A 19,244-nucleotide genomic window follows, 5' to 3' on the forward strand; every position below is an offset into this window, starting at 1 on the left:
CGGCCCAAACACGGCCGTCTAGGGAACGCCACAGCCGTGGTTCACCTGCCACACGCAGGCACCACGCCGCGAGCGTGGCTGGGCCAGGCCTGGGGACTCCAGAGGGACGTCGTGGGGGGCCAGGCGGTGTCCGCTGCTGCGAGCATGAGTGCCTGCTGTTCACGACCTGTTTAAACCGCCGAGGGCACCGACTAACTCCCGCGTCTCCCCGGCCACCTCGCATTCTTCCTGGGAACCTCTCGGTGCAGGGATGGCGGTGACACGGGCGTGCAAGCTGGCGACACAGTTTCCACACGGAATGCCGGCGTCCTGGGGCTGCCTCAGAGCCGCGTCTTCTCGCCTTGAGGGTGTGGAGTGGGCCCAGGGCTGAGGCAGCCGCTGCCCCGGACGAGCAGAGGCTGCACTGGGACCCCCTAGGCGGCTTGGGGTCCTCTCACCGCAAGGCCCGTGGAGGCCGTGCCATAGACCCCTCTTAGGGATAAACCCAGGGACACTTAACCAAGACGGTCCCCAGGCTGCCCGCCCTGGGGCGGACGTGCCTTTTTGGTGAAGTCTCTGGATGCGTCTGGGTCTATCAGCCCCGAGCCAGATGCCAGACGCCCTCGGGGGCCGTGTGCACGGTCCCCACCTGCTCCCTGCCATGCCCTTCAGGGTGGGTACAGCCCTTTGTCCCCCAGCTCGGCCTCCGAGGTCCAGGCACCAGCCTGCAGTTGGGGATGGTTTCCCAGCAACCAGCCCAGCGCTACAGAGGGAGGGACACTGCCTCCCGCCCTCCTGCCTCGTGTCCCTGTCCCCACACTGCCCTCTGCGATGGCCTTGCTCCCTTTTGGCTCCGCCTGGTCCCTGACGGGGCAGCCGGGCAGGTCCCCAGGGACGAGGGGCCACTGACAGGATGAGCTGGGACGTTTAGGGACGGTGCAGCCTGGCCCACTGCAGAGGGGAGACGTGGAGGGGACCTTTCCTCTCCCCCAGGCCCTGAGACCTGTGGCCTCCCTGCCACAGAGAAAACCAGAAAACACAAAAAACACCTTCAAAAAGAAGCTCCACACCCGCCGGTCCCCGGCACATGGTGACGGCCGTGTTGGACCTCAGTTTGTGTGGAGCTCGGAGAAAGGGCACCTGCTCCGCCCCAGCCACGCGAGTCGCCCGCTTCCTGCGGGGGAGGTGAGAGCGCGTCCTGCCGTCTCTCGGTGGGGAGGGGCACGGGGACGAGGGGCGTCACCGGGCATCACCAGCCACTGTGGCCGGGTGTAGCTGCACGTCAGCGGCAGACGCTGTCAGCGCCGAGGCGAGGGGTGCGGGGGCCGGGGCCAAGGTGTGCCCCCCCAACCCCAGCACCCAGGCACTCTGCTCCCCGACCCGCAGGGCTGCGTGTGCGGCTTTGGGCCAGCTCGGGACCCTTGCCAGGGTGCGAGAGGGACGTCTGGCACAGCGAGGGGCACCGTTCCTTATACCTAACGCTGAAGGAAAACCCCAAACGAGACCTGATCTCACACGTCTGCACACGGACGTGAGCTCACGGCGAGGTCGGAGGGGCGCGTTTCTGTCCGCGCGAGTGTTTCACGACCGTGCGAGGCACATGCCCGCCCTGCTGTGCCCACCAGACTCCGCACACCCGGGAACAACATGGAGCTCACGGAGCAAAACCCAGAGGGGGGATGTCGGCAACGTCACAACTGGGGTTTGCAGAAAAGCAGCAACCCGAAAATAGCTGAGAATCGGCCGAGGCTTCCAGACTAACTGTGCCCACCCCCACCCGCAAAGCACCATCGACACCGAGACGTGGCCCTGGGGCTTGGAGCTGGTGGCTCTGATCGGGACATGGGGGAGCTGAGCCTGGCGGGAACCATCCGAGCAGGACCCCAAGACACGGATGCGCCAAAACTGGGGACTCGGGCCGGGAGGCCACCGTGCACGTCCCACCCAGCCGCAGAGCTGCGGAAGGCGGCCGAGGACACCACATTCAACACAAGACCTGAGGTCCAGTTTCCATCGGTCCCTTTATTTATCTCAAGCACCAGGTATCTGAGCCGCTGGGCACTGGGCTGGTTGACGCCCACGGCAGCCTGGGGTCCCTGCCTGGAGCTCAGTCGGTGACAGCAGCCAGCGGGGCCAGGCAGGCGCCTGCGGCCTGTGGTGCTGGAGGAAATGTCCGGAGAGGAGAGACGGGGCCCGCAGGGAGGCAGGGCCAGGCGGGAAGCCCCCAGCTGCAGGTGGGCCGTGCCCGGGTGGGGGGTGGCCGGACGGTGTGGCTGGATCCAGCGAGACGTCCACGGAGCACGGAGGCAGGAGGCTGCGGGGGACCTGGGCACCGCGGGGCTGGTGGGGCTGGACGCGGCCGGCGGGTGCTGGCGGGTGTGGCAGGAGCAGGTGGCAGCAGGGGATCAGCCTCGGGGCCTCCGCTCCGCCCGGAAGGGCTTTGCAGGCCACACCCAGGCCCCTCTGCCTCCCACGTGGAGACCCGGCCGTCCCTGGCCGTGTGCCAAGTCAACGGGAGGCGCTGCTGCTCGAGCTGTCATGCGCTGCTCTAGAAGCCATCTTCCTCTATGAGGCCTAGGTTTTCTCCAAAACTTTCAATTTTTGGTCAGCCATGCGTGAAGTTTAATTAGGACACAATCACTACATTTTCAAAAAAGACTAAATGTCTTCTTTTGTGAGCTACATCAGCCCACCCTCATCGCAGGGATGGACGGGATGCATGGCGTGTGAGCGACACGGACCACATGGATCCCAGCCACGAGACCTGCCCCACGCGCACATGCGTGGAGGACACACGTCATTTCCATGCCTATCTCACGGACATGCTCATGGCGTGATCACGTATAGCAAAATCCTAGTACTCAAACCCTGAAAGGCACTTCCAATACTTTTCTGACAAAACAGTCAATCTAACAGTTTAATACAAACACAGCTACTTTAGGACTTTCTTATTCTCTAGTCTACTGTAAATGCCATTTACATGTAAGAAAAACTGAAACCTAAGAGAAACATCTCGATTTTACTAAGGAAACAAAGTGGCTGGTTTTGCGATTCATTTCTAGTGTGTAATTTCCCTCTTAAACTACATGCATCTCCAATTTTTTTTTAAAAAGCAACAATATAAACAGACTGTTGACACAGCAGAGCTTACTCAAAATACAATAAAATTCAGGGTGACAATGGATTCTGTCCGTCTGAACGCGCGCCCTGCACACCAGGACAGCAGTGTGTGCTCAGCTGGAAGCTCTGGACGCTGCCAAGACAACTTTCTTTTCTACCGGTTTACACAGTGAACTAGCACACTGAATGGTATTTTCCTTACGAAAACAGCCTCACAAGTTAGAAAGGTAAGCTGGGGCTCTGAGTGAAGGGGCCATCCCCAAAACCCATGATGGGCAGCGGGGTGAGCAAAAGGCACTTCAGCCCGAACGCCCGGGGCCATGGGAGATGAGATCGGGCGTCAGCGCGAGCACCAGGTCACCGTGCTCCGGAGGGTCACACCGGCACAGCCGTGAGGCTTCACAGCAAAGGCTGATTTCCAAAGGCACCTGCAAAACAGCTGCGACTACCTGCATTTTCCCCCCGGACGGCTGCGGAATTTAACAGACACCCAGACTCCTGCGTCTGCGAGTGCGGAACAGCCAGGCTGTCCCCGTGGCGGCCACGTATGTGCAGGGGGCCAGAAAAGTGACCAGCGATGAACCAAATGTGCAGCACCCCCCCACAGTAGTAAAGGAAATACATCGAAAGCTTCACTTTTCTTTTTTTTTTTTTTTTAGGGAACTGATGACTCAGCCTCACGAGCAGCACATCACACGGTTCAAACGCACAAACGCACAACACAACCCTCGCTGTCTGACGGTGACAGCACCCGTCACTTGTGCACCTTTCAGAAAAAGCAGCCCAGGTGCCCGGGCTCGGCGCTTAGAGCCAGAAAGGCGGCATTACCGTTGGCGGGAAGGTAGGTGAAGTGCTGGTGTTGGCTCCTCTTCCGCTTCCCATTGCAGACGTAGAAGCTGACTTGGACGGGGCTGGTGATCCTCTGATTGCGGAACGGCGGGATCTCGACCACCAGAGAGTTCTGGAATGAAATGTCGGACAGGAAGACGACAGTTAGCGTCTCTCCAATGAGAAATGCTCTGCGCTAGGGCAGCCGTGCAGACGGCCCCTCTGCCGAGTGTCACCTGCCAGGTCTTCCGCACGGTGAACCGCCAGCCCCCACGTGACTGCCAGGCGTGGCTGCGTGCAACACCTGCACACGCGTGAGCGGCCGGGCTCTGCCCCGTGTGCTCACAGGGAGAGCCGAGCCGACTCCTTTCCATGTGGAAAGAAATCTAGAGAAGAGAAACCGCACGTGTGGGGGGAAGCGTCTGCCGGACAGCGGAGGCCACCGCGTGGTCCTCAGGGGACCACAGGCAACGGGCGGGAAGCCTGCTGAGGGCCGCGCCTCCTCGGAGGGAGCACCTGCTCAGGTGCAGCAGCAGCAGGGGGTGCCCCTGGGGACACTGTGTCCGCCACACGGGACAGCGGCCAACACCCCGGGCCAGACACCAGACTCAGGCCGCCTGAGGAGACCCTCGGTGGCAGGAGCAGCTCGGACAAAGGCACAGACAGAGCAGCAGCGCTGACATAAAAAAGTGAGCATGGTGCTGTGTGGGAAAATCTCAGGCTGGGCTGGGGACACCCCAACCCCGTGTTCCTCTGGGCCCCAGACAGATCCCAAGGGAACGGGGTGCAGGCACCCCACAGGCGCACGCACAGCCATGAACTTTCTTTAATTTTTTTAAATCATCTGATTTCAGTTTAACAAGTAGGGAAAATGTATAAGAAAAATCCATTGTGTTACTTCTGTTATGGTAATTAATTATAGCTTGTTACTCAGTTTAATAGCAAAATTGATTGAATCATGTCAATAACGGAATCTCAGGTGTTAAACAGAAAACTCAAGGTAACTGCAGATGAGGAAACCGAGGCAGGGGAGCTGCTGCCGTCTGCTGGGGGCCCCACGCCCCGGCCCCACACGTCTGCCAGGCGACGAGTGTCCCCTGCGTTGTCACCTGCACCTCGTCTGGAAGAGGCCCGAGCTCAGGCATCCTCCACCCAGGCCCTCGGCCCTCGCCCAGGACAGCGGGAGGGGCAGAGCCCTCGCACCGAGGGGTCGCGGCGAACCCACCCCCAGGGCCGTGCTCCGGCTGCCCCCGCCCGCGGGTCTGACCGGGACCTGCAGCCGTCCCCGAGGCACAGTCCCCACGTGTCCGTGCACGGACAGGAAGATGCTTCCTCTGAGGTTGGGCCACGGGGGCAGGTGACGGAGTGTGACCTCAGCGGGAGCGGAAGTAACAGAGGAGACGGGAAGGAAACATCCTGCTGAGGCCGGGATGGACGCAAACACGAGCCGCGTCGATACAGCGGCTGGGACAAGGGCGGCGGGAGGCCCGGGGGCGGGGGGCAGGCTCCACGCTGTGGGGTCGGCTTTGTAAAGTCCACGTGACCAGAGGGCCACAGCTGATCCACTTCGACCCTCGAGGTAGACAAAGTAGTAACAAAAACGCCATCTCCATGGGAGCCCTGCTACTTCAACACACAGAGAAGGACAAGATAAGAAAGACGCAGAAGAAAACGAAGTGACAGGGAATCCTGTCCCTACAGGAAAGGGTTAGCGTGGCACCGGCACACCCATGGGACTTGCTCTAAGATGCCCCCCGTTACGGCAGCACACAGACTGCAGACACAGCACACCCCGCTCTGTTTAAGAACGTTTGCAGGCCGGGCGCGGTGGCTCACGCCTGTAATCCCAGCACTCCGGGAGGCCGAGGCGGGCGGATCGTTTGAGCTTAGGAGTTCGAGACCAGCCTGAGCAAGAGCGAGACCCCGTTTCTACTAAAAATAGAAAGAAACTAGCTGGACAACTAAAAATATACAGAAAAAATTAGCCAGCCATGGTGGCGCATGCCTGTAGTCCCAGCCACTCGGGAGGCTGAGGCAGGAGGATCGCTTGAGCCCAGGAGTTCGAGGTTGCTGTGAGCTAGGCTGATGCCACGGCACTCTAGCCTGGGTGACAGAGTAAGACTCTATCTCAAAAAAAAGAAAAACAACATTTGCAACGTGACATCTTAGTGTGTGTACAAACGCTAACGTCGGTTGTATCTAAATAGTGAGACTATACTAGGTTTTATTTCTTTTTTAAAATACTTTTTTATATTTTCCAAATTTCCACAATGAATTTGAAGTTCTTTTACAATTAGAAAAAATACATACGAAAATAAACTTCATTTAAAAGACAACAACAAAATGGCAAACTTAAAATACATAATCTTTTACATGTACTATTAAGTTTCTTTTAAAACCTACAACTGTTAACTGTTAAGTTGCCTATAAAATATGCTATTGTTAAAAGTGAAAAAGAACATGCCAGCTTGGCTGGAATCATTTTCAGTCCAGAAAGGTCCATGGTTTCTCCTGACCCCTTCTCCTGCCCTGGGGGCAGGGCGGGCAGGCGGCCGGGCAGCCTGGCTCTTACGACCTCTGTCCTGCGTCCAGCGCACCAGGGGACAAGCACAGCCTCTGGGGGCCCCAGAGAGAGCCACCGTCAAGGGAAGCCAAGAGCTGCCCAGCACAGACGCGGCAGAGTCCACAGCCCCGCCCCACCAGAGGGAAGGACTCAGCACCAACGCCCAGGAACTGATGGAGCTGGCACCCTGGGCACCTCAGGCCACACAGCCTGGGCACCGTGAACGCCCTGGCCAAGGCGCAGCCGGTGGCGCCCAGTGCAGACCCGCGTGGACAGCGGCAAGGAGCAGTGGGAAGGAGGAGGGTGGGCCTGTCGCTGGTGGCTGCCCCTGCCTGCGGCCAGTTGTCTGGGACGCTCCTGACAAGCCCAGAGCCGCCACCTCTGCAGCCACCCGGCCTCTCAGGCCAGGACTTCACTGGTGAAGGGCGGACAATGGCCTCTCAGATGGGAGCCCGGGAGCCGCGCTCTGGGGGCGGCTGGGCACTCCTGGAGGTGAGTCACCTCCCAGCACAGGCCGTGCCCTGGGGCCAGGGAGGACTCCCTCCTGACACCGTCTGCAAAGGCTCTGGTGAATGGAAAAGGGCGGGAGATCGCAGGGTGGAAGATGCTTCTCCCTGATAGAGCACAGGGAGGCAGGTCCTGCAGCAAACGTGAGTCAGACGCCCGAGCCCAGAGGGCGCTACGCCGGCGCCGCCCTCCGTGGGAGCCGCCACCTCCCCTCCGCCAAGATGAGAGGCCCCCGAAGGCCTCAGCAAGACTGCGCCCCCCAGAACCGTCTGCCTGACTCCATGCCCAGTATCTAAAGGTGGCCAGAGAGAAAACACTGAGTTTCTGAACAACTGAACGTCTGCTCGCACACCCTGGGCACACGCAGGAGCCTTCCCTGCTGCCCCAGGCACACGAGAACCGTCCAGACGTCCCGGCAGCGCTCGGGAACGAGCCACAGGGCCTGGGAGAACCCTGAACGTCTTCAAAGACCTGCCGCCAGCGTGTTGTATTTGACGTTGGCCTAAAGACTCCTATTTGTCTAAGACTAACCAGAACACTGAAAAAATATTCCATGGTAGATACCAACACAATTCTATCAATAATCACTCAGAACATCAACGGGCTAAAAAATACAACTATAAGACAGGGATTGTCAGAGCGGATCAAAAGCAAGACCCAAGTAGATGTTGTCTCCAAGAAACCACTTTACATACAAAGTCGGATTAAAAGTAAAAGGATGACAAAGCTACGCCAAACCCACGCCGGGCACGACCAAGTGGGAGTAGCTACAGTCATCTCAGACCAAAAACAGTCTCCATAGTAACCAGGCCCAGAAACAATAACTATTGTCAGGTGCCCGCCACGTGGGAATGCCACCGAGAACGCTGGGGCAGGGGCCTGGGACCAGTGACAGCCGCCACTCCGGCACAGACGAGCCCACAGGCTCCGGAGGAATCGGGTCAACGACCTGAGAGGCACAATCAGGTCTGTCCCCAGGTCTGTGTCACACTTGCCACGAGTGCCTGTTCAGTGACTGGCACCCGCCAGGGACGCTGGCGAGGCTGTGTCGCGCTGTGCGGCAGGTCGGGTTGGCCCAGACGCCCAGGAGGCTCAGGCCCGTGTGGGGGCAGCAGCCCCTGCCGGGCACCAGCCCTGAGGTGCTCCTGCCCGGCCGTGGGACTCAGGCTCAGACTGTGTCCTGGCCTCTGTGAAAAGCTCCTCCTGCGAGCTCCTTGTCTTCAGGGCCACTGCTCTGTCCTTGTCCCCCACCTGGTCCTCCACCTCGACAGCACCTGCTTCACTGCATGCTTTACAGCTGTGTTTTATCACTTGTCCTTTCAGTCTCTTTTCATTAGTTGTTAGTTTAACAAACGGAGCCCCCGCCCGAGGGCCCGAGGGCCACTCACCGGCTTGCACAGGTCTCGGTCGGTCTTGGCCTCCATCTCCCAGACGTGGTGGCCGTCTGCAAGAGAGCACAGGAGACCCCGTTACTTTGCACAGTGGGCGCCGCCGCCCCGAAACCTCTCCGATCCAGTCACGGCAGGCCCAGGGCCACGGCTGAGGGCAGCGCTCTAGCCACCCTGGGGCCACCGCCCTGGCCTGGCCACGCTCAATGCCAAACCTGTGCTGGGGCCCAGGACGCTGTGCCGGGCTGGGTGGGAAGGCCCAGGGCGGGACAGTCCTCAGGAACCCACCCTGGACCATGTCCCCAAGCCCCTCAGTGGCCTCACACGAACCACAGGGCTTTTTGCCCCACTCTCTCCGCGACACAGGGACGTAAGCAAGACACAGGTGCCCCCCGTCCGGCAAAAGTGGCTGTGCGATGCCCGAGCCCCGGTGCCCATCACCCCCTGCCCTCCCACGCCAGCCTCCCGGGAACCGTGCGGGAGGACACACGTGCACCCGAGAGCCCGCTGGGGACACCACGGTGCCGCTGGGCAAAGGCCCTGAGCTGCTGGGAGCAGAAGTCACTGGGATGAGAGGCCCCGCGTGGCCCTGCCTCTGCTTGGAGCCGCCGGGCAAATAAACAGCTCTTCTCTGCACCTCTGGCCACATCGGCTGCAGAAATGCAAAACACACGGTATTTTTAACCTGGCCCAGTGGCCATTTGCATGTTGAAAAAAATGAAAAGGCTCCAGAGGGGCCGTGAAAGGACTTATTGTTCTCCTGCCTGGGCCGCCCGTGTCTGCGAGTCCCTCTGGACAGCACAGCGTCTGGGCCTGGCCTGGGTGACGACAACCTGGACTAACAGAGCTCGCTCTCCTGCAGACGTCTGTGCCTCCCTGTCACCGTCCCCCAGACAGTCTGTTCCCCACGTGGACGACAGCCTCCGTACTTAGCTTCCACTTACGCTGCACTTTCAAAGGAGAAACGTGTCTGTTACAAACCCCAAATTACTGACAAATTAGACACAATTTCCTTTTTCTTCCTCATGGGGGTGGACAGCGGGTACAGGACTGAGGCAGGAGTTGGGGGAGTCACGGCGAGGCCCCAGCAGTGCCAGGTCCCAGCACAAACCACCTGCCAGAGGGACCCACACGGTGACGAACGCAGATCGGACGAGAGGTCAGCAGCCCTCCCTCCTTTAGGAAAAAAATAACCGGAAACTGAGAACACGCTCAGTTGCTCTCGACGGCACCCGTGTTCTGCAGAGCAGCGACCCCCCCCCCCTGCAAGCTGCGGGCTCTGGCCGGGGGCAGGCGCTGGCGGTGGTGCAGGGAACAGCCCCGCCCGGGTCACCAAGGTCAGACCTGCTCCGCGCAGAACTCGCCTTCTGAAGTTTCCGCAGCACAAACCCCATCTTCCCCCACACGCCCAGCTGGAGGCCTTAACCCTGAGCTGCGGCTGTGTGGTCTCCGCCGCGCACGGAGGCCGAGGCCACCGCCGGACACCCACGAGGAGCGGTGCAGGGTGCGGAGGCTTCTCTGCCAGAAAGGGAGGGCGCGGCCGGCCCTGCGCTCAGGGAGGCTGAGGCGGGGGCTGCAGTGAGCTGGGCCTGCGCTCGGCCTGCGGGACAGAGACGGAGCCTGTCTCTGAGGAAGGACCAGCCAGTGTGCTGGGGGGAAACTGAGGCACCCAAAGGGCCGGGGACGGTGCATTTAACAAACCCTGAGGAGGAGACGCTATTCCTACAATGCAGGCGGGAACAGCCCAGTCCTGTCCTGACGTCTGGCGACAGTGGGGGACCCGCTGGCTCCAGGAGGAGCAGGTGCCTGCAGCTTCAGACAAAGGGACGCAGGCTGGGACAGCGTGCGGGGCCACCGTCTGTGGGGCTGTGCACGGGGACATCTCGTCTCTGACCCCGAGAGGGAGCCCTGTGGGTTGGCCCGTCTGTGCGCCACACAGCTCACACCTCTCACAACACACGGGAGTCAAGAGACTTAACAGAGCCGAGCAGACCGTCCAGACGTTGCATAGAAAGTGACGTTTTGGACCCACCACAATGGCCTGTCGCTTTCAGACCCCCGGCCACCCAGGCAGGGGGTGGAGACCCCCACGGCCCGACACTGTGGGGCTTCGCAGCCTGTGGGGCAGGCACTCGGCTCTTCCCTCTGCCCGGGGGCCGCAAGCGAACTGCCTCTCCAAGGCCAGCGAGCACTCACGGGAAAGGCCAGACCCAGCTGCTCAGCACGCGGTCGGGAGGTCACGAAAGCCGCTTGCTCCTCCTCACGGGAGGCTGAGGGCGCCGGCAGGCCCGCGGACCGAGTCGCCGTCCGCAAAGCGCCTGCGCCACAGGCTGGGCGGCCTCGCCGTGCGAAACTCGGCCCTGGCCGGGAGGGGACGCCGCCCTGAAAGGGCCTTTGTGTTTCGGGCTTATCAGGAGCTGCCGGGATTCTCAGTAGGAAACCGTGCCGAGTCCAGAAGTAAAAATATTCCAAATCACCAGGGAACTCCCTGCAGCGTGAGTCATCGGAAAGGCTTCCCCGCCACACCCCGCAGGTTTCCACGCCGACGGCCGCGGGGCTGGAGCAGCCTGCACAGGCCGCGCTGCCGCCCGGGGTGAGCCACCGTTTCCGAGCAGGGAGCCGCGGCGGGTCCCTCCCGCCCACGCCGCGTCGGCGTCCACGTCGGCGCCACTGACCGGGCATTAACACCCACCGCGCGGAGTGGCCGGACGGCCACACAGGTCAAAGGGCAGAACTGGAACGCGGTGCACGGTCAGGAGGAGCCGAGCGGTGTTCCGGCCGCCCACGCCGGCCCAGCCAGGGAGGAGGCTCCCTCGGTCCCGAGCCGCACTGGGCCAGGCCTCAGCCACGCAGACCTGGCCCCTCCTCGGGTTGCGTGTTGCCTTGGGAGCGTGCTGTGACGTCGGGCTGAGCCTGCGCCGGACGCGCGGGAAGAGCCCAGAGCAGCAGACGCAGCCCCGACGCCTCCAAGCCACGCCCCCAGTGGGGGCGGAGCCAGAGCTGCCACGGGGGGCGCAGCACAGGGCCTGGCCGGCCTGGGGGGTCTGGACGTGATTCTCAGAGTCGGATCCTGGAGCAGGGCGGGGATACCTCTGCACCGTCCTCCCAGCCCGGGCCCGGAGCCGCCAGCCTCATCCCGCCCAGCAGGGGACTCCTGCATGAGAGGAAGTCAGCAGCCGCGCGGAGGTCGGCCGGCAGCTCCTTCGCGGTTGGACACGGAGCAGCTCGACTCCTGGGCACGTGCGCACGGAGCGCGCGGGAACTCGCACGCAAGTGTGCGCACGGCTCGCGCGTGACAACCAGCACAGGTGGCCAGCCCAGGCGTCTGTCAACGGGCGAGGGGACACACAGGCACTGGACGTTCCGCAGCCACCAAGAGGGACCAGGGGCTGCACGCGCCACACGCGGTGCTCCCCGCGGGGGCTCCCGGGAGACCTGCGTCGCGGGACGCCACACATTAAGAGGCTGGGGGGTGGGGGGGCGCCCTGGCGACCAGATGGGAAAAGCCGCCGTCCCGGCTCCGGCTGACCCGCGGGTCGCGGTGGCCACAGACACGCCCACCGGTAAGCCCGGCGAAAGAGCCGCCCGCTGCGTGTCGCCAGCGAACGACGCAGCTGTTGCTTTCCAAGTCTTGGTGTGGCTCTCACGCAGCCAAAGGGCCCAAACACGCTTCACAAACCCGCAACAGGACAGACCGTGACTTTACAAAGGGGGCCCCGCTCGACCAGCGTGAGGAGCCACCGACGTCTGACGCAGCGAAGCCTCCAAACCTGCCCCTTGGGTTCAATTTCGGGCCCATCTCCAAAGGCGAGTTTCCGTCCCACGAGGGTTCCTGGCATCTTCATCCACGCTGAGCACCGCGGTGGCCCTCCGCTGTGCCGCCACCCGCACACCTGCCTCAGGGACAGACCCGCAGAGACGCGACCTCGGACACAGGAGACGGCTCGGCACCCGCTCTGCCCACCGGAGCCCTCAGGCGCCACCGCACCAGCCCGGCCCTGGGGCACGTTCCGCACGGGCTTTCTCCGTCAGAAACCGTCGTCTGACACAGACGCCATCAGCTGTGCACCGACGTCCCTGACGCAAGGCCATTTCCCCCTCGGGGCTCCCGCCACGCAGGGAAGGGCCTGGGGGAGAAGGTCACCGCCCGCCTGCCCCGCCCCCGCCGCGGCCTCCCACCGGGACCCACCAAGTCACGGGGGCAGAGGGCGCCACGGCCACGGCGGCCACCGGCTCCCACTCGCCAAAAGCAGCGAGTGAGGTGGGTGCAGAGCTGTGCCCTGGCCCGGCGGGCGCCAGTGTGGCCCTGCCTGGGGAGCTCCTGCCTGAGCCGCTGCGAAGGAGACAGTGTCGCCATCCTCCGGCAGCCCGACACCCAGTCCCCAGCCCCGGGCAGGGCGGCTGCGCCCTCGCAGTCGGAGTCTCTGGGCGCCGCGAACCAGAGCAGCTGGGGGTGGCCTGGTGGGGACACAGAGCAAGGGGCTTCCTACGCTGCGGAGAGCACCCGACTTGGCAACGCTCACGACAGCCACGACCTTCGGTTCTTAGAACAGGCGCTGGAGCCAGAGCCCCGGCGAAGGCAGTTTCAGTTGCCCAACTTACTGACTTCCTCGGCGGGAACCTCCCAAGCCCACAGCCGGCCTGGGTCCCACCTGTGAGCAGCAGTTTCAAAACAGAATTTTAAAATGAGCCAGATGATCTCACCAGAAGATGAGGGCAACTGTGTTTTTAATTTAAATTGAGTTTAGTGGTTTCTCCAAAACAACTCTAGAAAGCCTGTCGCCAGGGGAGGACGTGGGTGTCAGCGACCCCGACACGCGGGACGCAACAGGAACTGTTGTGAGTGTGACTTCTGCCGAGGAAGCCCGACGGAAAGAAAGAAAATTATGGAAACATTTGCTCTCGTTTTAAAGACATACGATTTGCGTGTATACGTGTATCTGACCATGCAAATAATCTCAGATGTAAACAAGGAAGTGACAGAAGCCAGCCAGACTCGCAACTGCAGCGTTCACACGTCTACTTGCTTGCCCCGCAGCACGTACTCACTGACACAGATCCACGTACTGCTCGCCAGCTGTGTGCCTGCTGTACGCCTGCTGTGCGCCAGCTGTGTGCCTGCTGTACGCCTGCCGTGTGCCGGCTGTAGGCCTGCTGTGTGCCTCCTGTACGCCTCCTGTGTGCCTCCTGTGTGCCTGCTGTACACTTGCTGTGTGCCTCCTGTGTGCCTGCTGTGCACCTGCTGTGCGGCTGCTATGTGCCTGCTGTGTGCCTGCTGTGCGCCTGCTGTGCGCCTGCTGTGTGCCTGCTGTGCGCCTGCTGTGCGCCTGCTGTGTGCCTCCTGTGTGCCTGCTGTATGCCTGCTGTGCGCCTGCTGTGCGCCTGCTGTGCGCCTGCTGTGCGCCTGCTGTGTGCAGCGAGCACGTAAACGCTGCAGTTACAGACCTAGGCAGCCCTGCGACGTGGCTGCTTGTGTCCAGGCGGCTGATGCTGGAGAGCATCAAGACAAACCAGCCGGACCTTGCAGGCTCGCGGCCCCTCTGGTCAGCGCGGAGGAGCGGTGGGCGCAGAGGTGCTGCCTGGGCAGAAGGAACCGCGGACGCCGAGACATCGGCACAGGCCCCGCCTGCGAGCCAGAGCCTGGGCGAGGGGAGACCCAGCAGCCCCGGGAGGCCGGAGGGCAGGGCAAGGCGTTGCCGACTTTCCTCCCACAGCTGAGACTCCTGAGGTTAAATCTTTCAAAATTAGCCCCTTCAGGGGAGGGAGCCGGGCACTGCAAAGTCCTTTCATTGTCACCGCCCTCAGCTCGGCGTCCTCCACAGTTCAAAACGCATTTTCCAATCATGTGCGTGATTACACAGGCAAGACCTTTAAGCCCACTCTGATTGAAGCACTCAAGTCTCCTGCGAACGCACAAAATCAAGCCCCATTACGAAGGCTGAATGCCACAGTGGCTTCCAGCGATCAGGGTAAGTACAGGGCTGGCCGCCGTCAGGAAACTCCAGCTGGGTACTGCAAACAGGAAAAGGCCACAGATGCCACCTTCTGGGGGCCGTGCCTCACGGCCCTGAGGGGGAGCAGCGCCAGGAACCCAGTTCCAAACACACAACTCCACACGGTCTTCACGGAGAGTGAGGGCCACACACCCCCAGCTGCCCTCGATCGGGGGCCACGCCGGGTCCCCTGCGCCGCACACCTGCGCCTGACCTGCCTTTGCTGGAACCCAGACGTCAGCAAATGCGACCCTGCTTCTCCGCGCGAGCACACAGCCTACGAGGTCCCACCACCCGGACCTGGCTGCCCAGACCGGGCTGCTGGGTCGGTGTCTGAGCAGAGCTGGCCTGGAGCTGCACCCCCGTTCACAAGCCCCCCTCAAGCAGGACAGCGGCCGCACGGGGGACACAGGACCACAGCCACCATGGCCCCAGGAAAACAACACTCGACAGGACAGGCCGCCTGCCTCCCCTCCAGAGGCCACCGGGGTGGCTCCAGGCTAGGCGGCGTGGGCACAAGGCCACGCTGAGACTGGCAGAGGTGAGGGTGGCTCGTCACTTCCCGGGGACTCCTGGGGTGACCCGGAGTCTCCACAGGGCCTGTGGGCGCAGAGGTCACACGCAGGAGAGCCCTGCAGCACCTGGACCCCGGCACCCACGAGAGACGCTGAGGGGAGCAGAAGGGCCGTGTGCTGCCCCCTCGCGCCCGCTAACCGGCTGTGCCTGGCGCTCTCAGCCGGCTCTGAGGAGGAGCTGCCGCCCGGGCGCAGCTCGGGCAGAGGACCCACAACAAAGCCGGCACACGCCTGTCACAGACGGCCCGGCACCCCCACCGCAGGCAGCTTCCGTGCCGGTGTCACATCTGCGAGACCGGGCCCCGGACGGCCCAGGAACACAGCCCTGTTCCCTCAGCGGCACACGCGGGGGCACTGCCCACTCACACCGAGCTCCCCACGGTCACACGCGGGCCCTGCCTCGCCCGTCCCCGGGGCTGGCACACGCGGGCAGCGTGCGAGTGGCTGGCTGTGCTTACCAGCCAGGACCCGCCTGTGGCCTGTTCCCAAGTGCGTACCTGGAGCTTTCTCCACGAAAATGACCTTGGAGTCTTGCAGGAAGTTGTGCCCGGACAGGACCATCTTCTTCCCGCCCATGACCGGGTAGCTGTCCGCGCTCTGCTTCTCCACCAGGGGCAGCTCCTGGGCCGAGCGCTGGGCTGCGTCGGAAGGAGACGGTCAGTGAGCGGCGCCGCCCCGCCCGCCCGGCCACCCGTGTCCCCCCACGGGGCCCAAGAGCCGACCCAGAAGACGAGCACCACGAGATGCTCCTCGACTCGCAGACGAGACCGAAGTGCAGAACACACTTGGGCCTGACGGTTTTCAACAGCGTTTGGAAGAAATAGTCACAATATGCTCCTGAATGGGATTCCGCCATTTTTACCCCAAACCACAGGAATTACAAACAGGTGGAGGTGAGCCACGTGCTGGCACAGCTTGCCTCACTGCTTTGCAGATGCCGCGCTCTCCACAAATGGAAGGTCTGTGCACATCTACACACAGCACTCGAGTGTGCATCTACATACAGCACTAGAGCGTGCATCTACCTATAGCACTGGAGTATGCATCTACTTACAGCACTTCAGTGCACATCTACATACAGCACTCGAGGGTGCGTCTACTTATGGCACTTCAGCATGTATCCACTTACAGCACTCGATTGGGTTTGAGGCGACCTGGAGAGACAGCGTCCTGCCGCTGGGCTGTGGGATGTGGACCCGGAAAACCAGCCTCACTCTGGTGTTCTTCCTCCCGATGTCTGTCTCTCCCTTTCGAAGTTCAATGTCAGAGTTTCTGAGTTTCAGGATTCCAGCACAGTCAATGCTGCCCGAAACAAAAGTCCACAACTTTTATATTAATCGCTGACACATGACCCCAAAGGTCCTGCCCCGCCCACCCCTCCGGCCCTCACCCCGGACCCGGACTTCTAGGTGTCATATAATTTCATTTAACTTAACAATTTCATAGAATTTTATTCAAAACCAGACTCCAGTAAAACAGTCTGTGCATAAATTCTCAACAGAATAACAACCACTGGTTTTCTTTTCTGGACAAGCTACGGGAAGAAAGGAGAATACAGGCTCAGGCACACTGACCACCCCTTAGGTGACCTGGGACCGGCATCTCAGCATACGCCGGTGGACCCTGGGCACACCACATGCGTCTGCACAGGACAACGCGGTGCCGTCACCACCCCCTGCTGCCCAGCGAGCACAGGCCCATCCTCTCGAACCCTGACTGCACCCGGGAAATGTGGGTGACAGCTCGCAAAACAAACCCCAGGGTTTGGGATGGATTCAGAGAAATCCACGAGCCGCTAACACGGAGAGAAAGCTTCCCTTCTGTGCCGGGCTTGGACTCTGACAGGTATCGAAACCCCACACAAGGTCCTCAGCCACACAGCCCCGCCCCTGCCTCATCTGCGGGCGTCCCCCACCAGGGTGGCCCAGAGCAGGCCCTGCTCCTCCGCCCCGGGACCTCTGCACACAGTGCTGGGGACGCCACCGGGGCTGGCTCCACCTCCACACACACGTCACCTCCCAGCTCGAACGTCCCGGCTGCTCAGCACAGAGTCACATTTGCCTCCACAAGGCGCCCTCGGCTTTGTCCCTGGCTCCTAAAGTCAAAATGCCACCCACACATACCCCCTGCTCTAATTTTTCAATTTTGCATTTTAGCCGTTGCTCTGACGTGCACTGCCGTGTTCAGAAACAAAGGTGTCACGTCTGGGAGCCGAGTACAGGCATGGAGAGCAGGATTCACCGCTGTGTCACTGAGGTGTCTGTTTTACGTGGCAGCGCACACAGCGGCTGAAGCCCCCCAAAGAGACAAATCTGTCGTCAGAGCATTGGTGACGTCCCTGGGAGCACCCACCCCAGGGCACTTACGTGGCCCGCATGTTGTTCTCGGGCAGCAGGGGGATCTCCAGGACCTTGGTGCTGCAGAGGACAGCCTCGTGGCTGGTGGTGGACACCGTCTTCCCCGTGATCCGGTGCACCTGGTAGAAGGCGTGTGGCCGCAGCAGGCGGTCGTCCGCCGTCCCGATGAACAGCTGGAGCGTGAGCGGCTCGTTCTCCAAGTAGCCGTGCAGCTGGCGGGAGAACAGAAACCCCGTGATCACCGGGAGTACAGACGGCAGGGAATCAAGAAACCTCCACACGCACACGCCAACTCAGAGGGAGCGCGGGACAGGTGGCGGCGAAACCCGGCCACCCCCTCGTTCCTCTGCAAGGTGACGCTGGTGTTTTACTGGACATGCACCGGGCGACGCCTCCTCACCCCACGGCCCCGGGCACCGGGGTTGTGGTTTGAACACTCCTGTTGCTCACTTTCCAACGCACACACAAAACACACGTGCACACTCACACTGACCCTCCTATGTGCAAATGTGTGCGCCGTGTGCACACTCTCATGCATGTACACGCATGCATGCAACGCACACATGTGCACGCACACTGCACACGCCCACACCGAGGCCACCACCAGCGTCCACCACAGCCACAGAGGTGCTCCCACAGGACACGCAGGTAGAAAGAGCATTTGTGGCTCTTCTGGCAAAGTCCATCTCCCCAGTCCGGCGCCGTCTCCTCAGACAGCTCCTTCCTCACCTGCATCGTGAGCAGCCGTGGGAACAAATACCCGCCGGCACAGGGGCCGCCGCGGGAGGGGCTTCACCGCCAGTCAGAACGTGGAGCCCACGCAAGCCACCCGCAGGGACGCGCACCCGCAGGGACGTGCACCCCCAGGGAACCCAGACATGGCCCCCCGGGACGGCGCCCATCTGCCTGCGCTCGGCCTGGCCCCGGGCAGCGTGCGGCGTCCACTCCTGAGCAGACACCAGGCCACCTCTGCACCCAAACCTGTGCCCACGGCAAGACGTCACCTTCCTGCCATGCTGGGGGCGCCTCGGCCTCCAGAAGCCCGTGCAGCTCACCGCAGGCCCGGTGGCCGCCACCCTCAGGGAGACGCACGCAGACATGTGGATGCAGAAGTGGCCCCAGTTCCTGACTGTGCACGCACATGTGCACGTGTGTGCGGACACAAACACGCCTCGCACGTGTTCTGGAACACAGGAGCCAAGCGGGCAGACTTTCTCTCCGGGCATGATTTCCACACGTGGGCCCCGTCTCCATTTTCCTGTCTCTGACGTGGTGCTGGGCGCCCTCGGGCCTGGCGGGCCACAGACCCCACACGCAGTCCCGTTGGCCCCGAGCCTCCCTCGATTCGCAGCGGTCATTGCCAACACCGTGTGATTCCGCAGGGACACATGCCTGCCCCCTTGGAACTACACACTCTCCTCCACGAAGCAGCGTTCGCAGGGACGGCAAAGCGAGAGCCGCCGTCCGGCCACTCAACCCGGGAGTGCGGGGTCCGCCTCTCGCCGACTCCACGAGCTCACTGGGAACCTTTATTATGTTGGACTCAAACAAACACTTTTATAACAGGAAACGTAAGAAGAAAGCCACTAACAGGTGAATTTTGCCACTCGGTATTCCATATTCTGAAATTTGATACGTAGAAATTTAATTTACGTAAAATATGCAAATGAGTCTGACCCAAACCACCACTCGGGTGGGCGAGGCACCTCCCGACGCCCCGCCCCCGCCCAGCTGGGCTCAGATAACGTTTCAATGACCTGAAACCCCCACCCCGGGACGCGGTCGGATCTGACGGTGTGTGGACTGCAGGGAATGTGGGGTATAACTATCTTTTTAGAAAATGCCATTTCAGTGAAAATGCAAATATTTAAGGTTTAACTTGGGAGGTAAACATCTATTATTTAAAATATGAAGCTCATTTTACGAAAAGTGAT

General features: G+C 61.6%; 1 protein-coding gene across 1 annotated transcript in view; it reads right to left on the reverse strand.

The window, feature by feature from the left end:
* NFATC1 (nuclear factor of activated T cells 1) overlaps positions 1-19,244 on the reverse strand; it is an 82,267-nt gene that overhangs the window by 38,006 nt on the left and 25,017 nt on the right. Inside the window, exons 4-8 of the mRNA XM_069468329.1 lie at positions 17,320-17,522; positions 16,083-16,255; positions 15,451-15,591; positions 8,386-8,441; positions 3,928-4,060 (exon numbers count right to left, since the gene is read on the reverse strand). Of these exons, the coding sequence (XP_069324430.1) occupies positions 3,928-4,060; positions 8,386-8,441; positions 15,451-15,591; positions 16,083-16,255; positions 17,320-17,522 (706 nt within the window). The remainder of the gene's footprint in view (positions 1-3,927; positions 4,061-8,385; positions 8,442-15,450; positions 15,592-16,082; positions 16,256-17,319; positions 17,523-19,244) is intronic.

This window comes from Eulemur rufifrons, chromosome 5, assembly GCF_041146395.1.
Source record: "Eulemur rufifrons isolate Redbay chromosome 5, OSU_ERuf_1, whole genome shotgun sequence".
In the NCBI taxonomy this organism is placed as follows: Eukaryota; Metazoa; Chordata; class Mammalia; order Primates; family Lemuridae; genus Eulemur; species Eulemur rufifrons.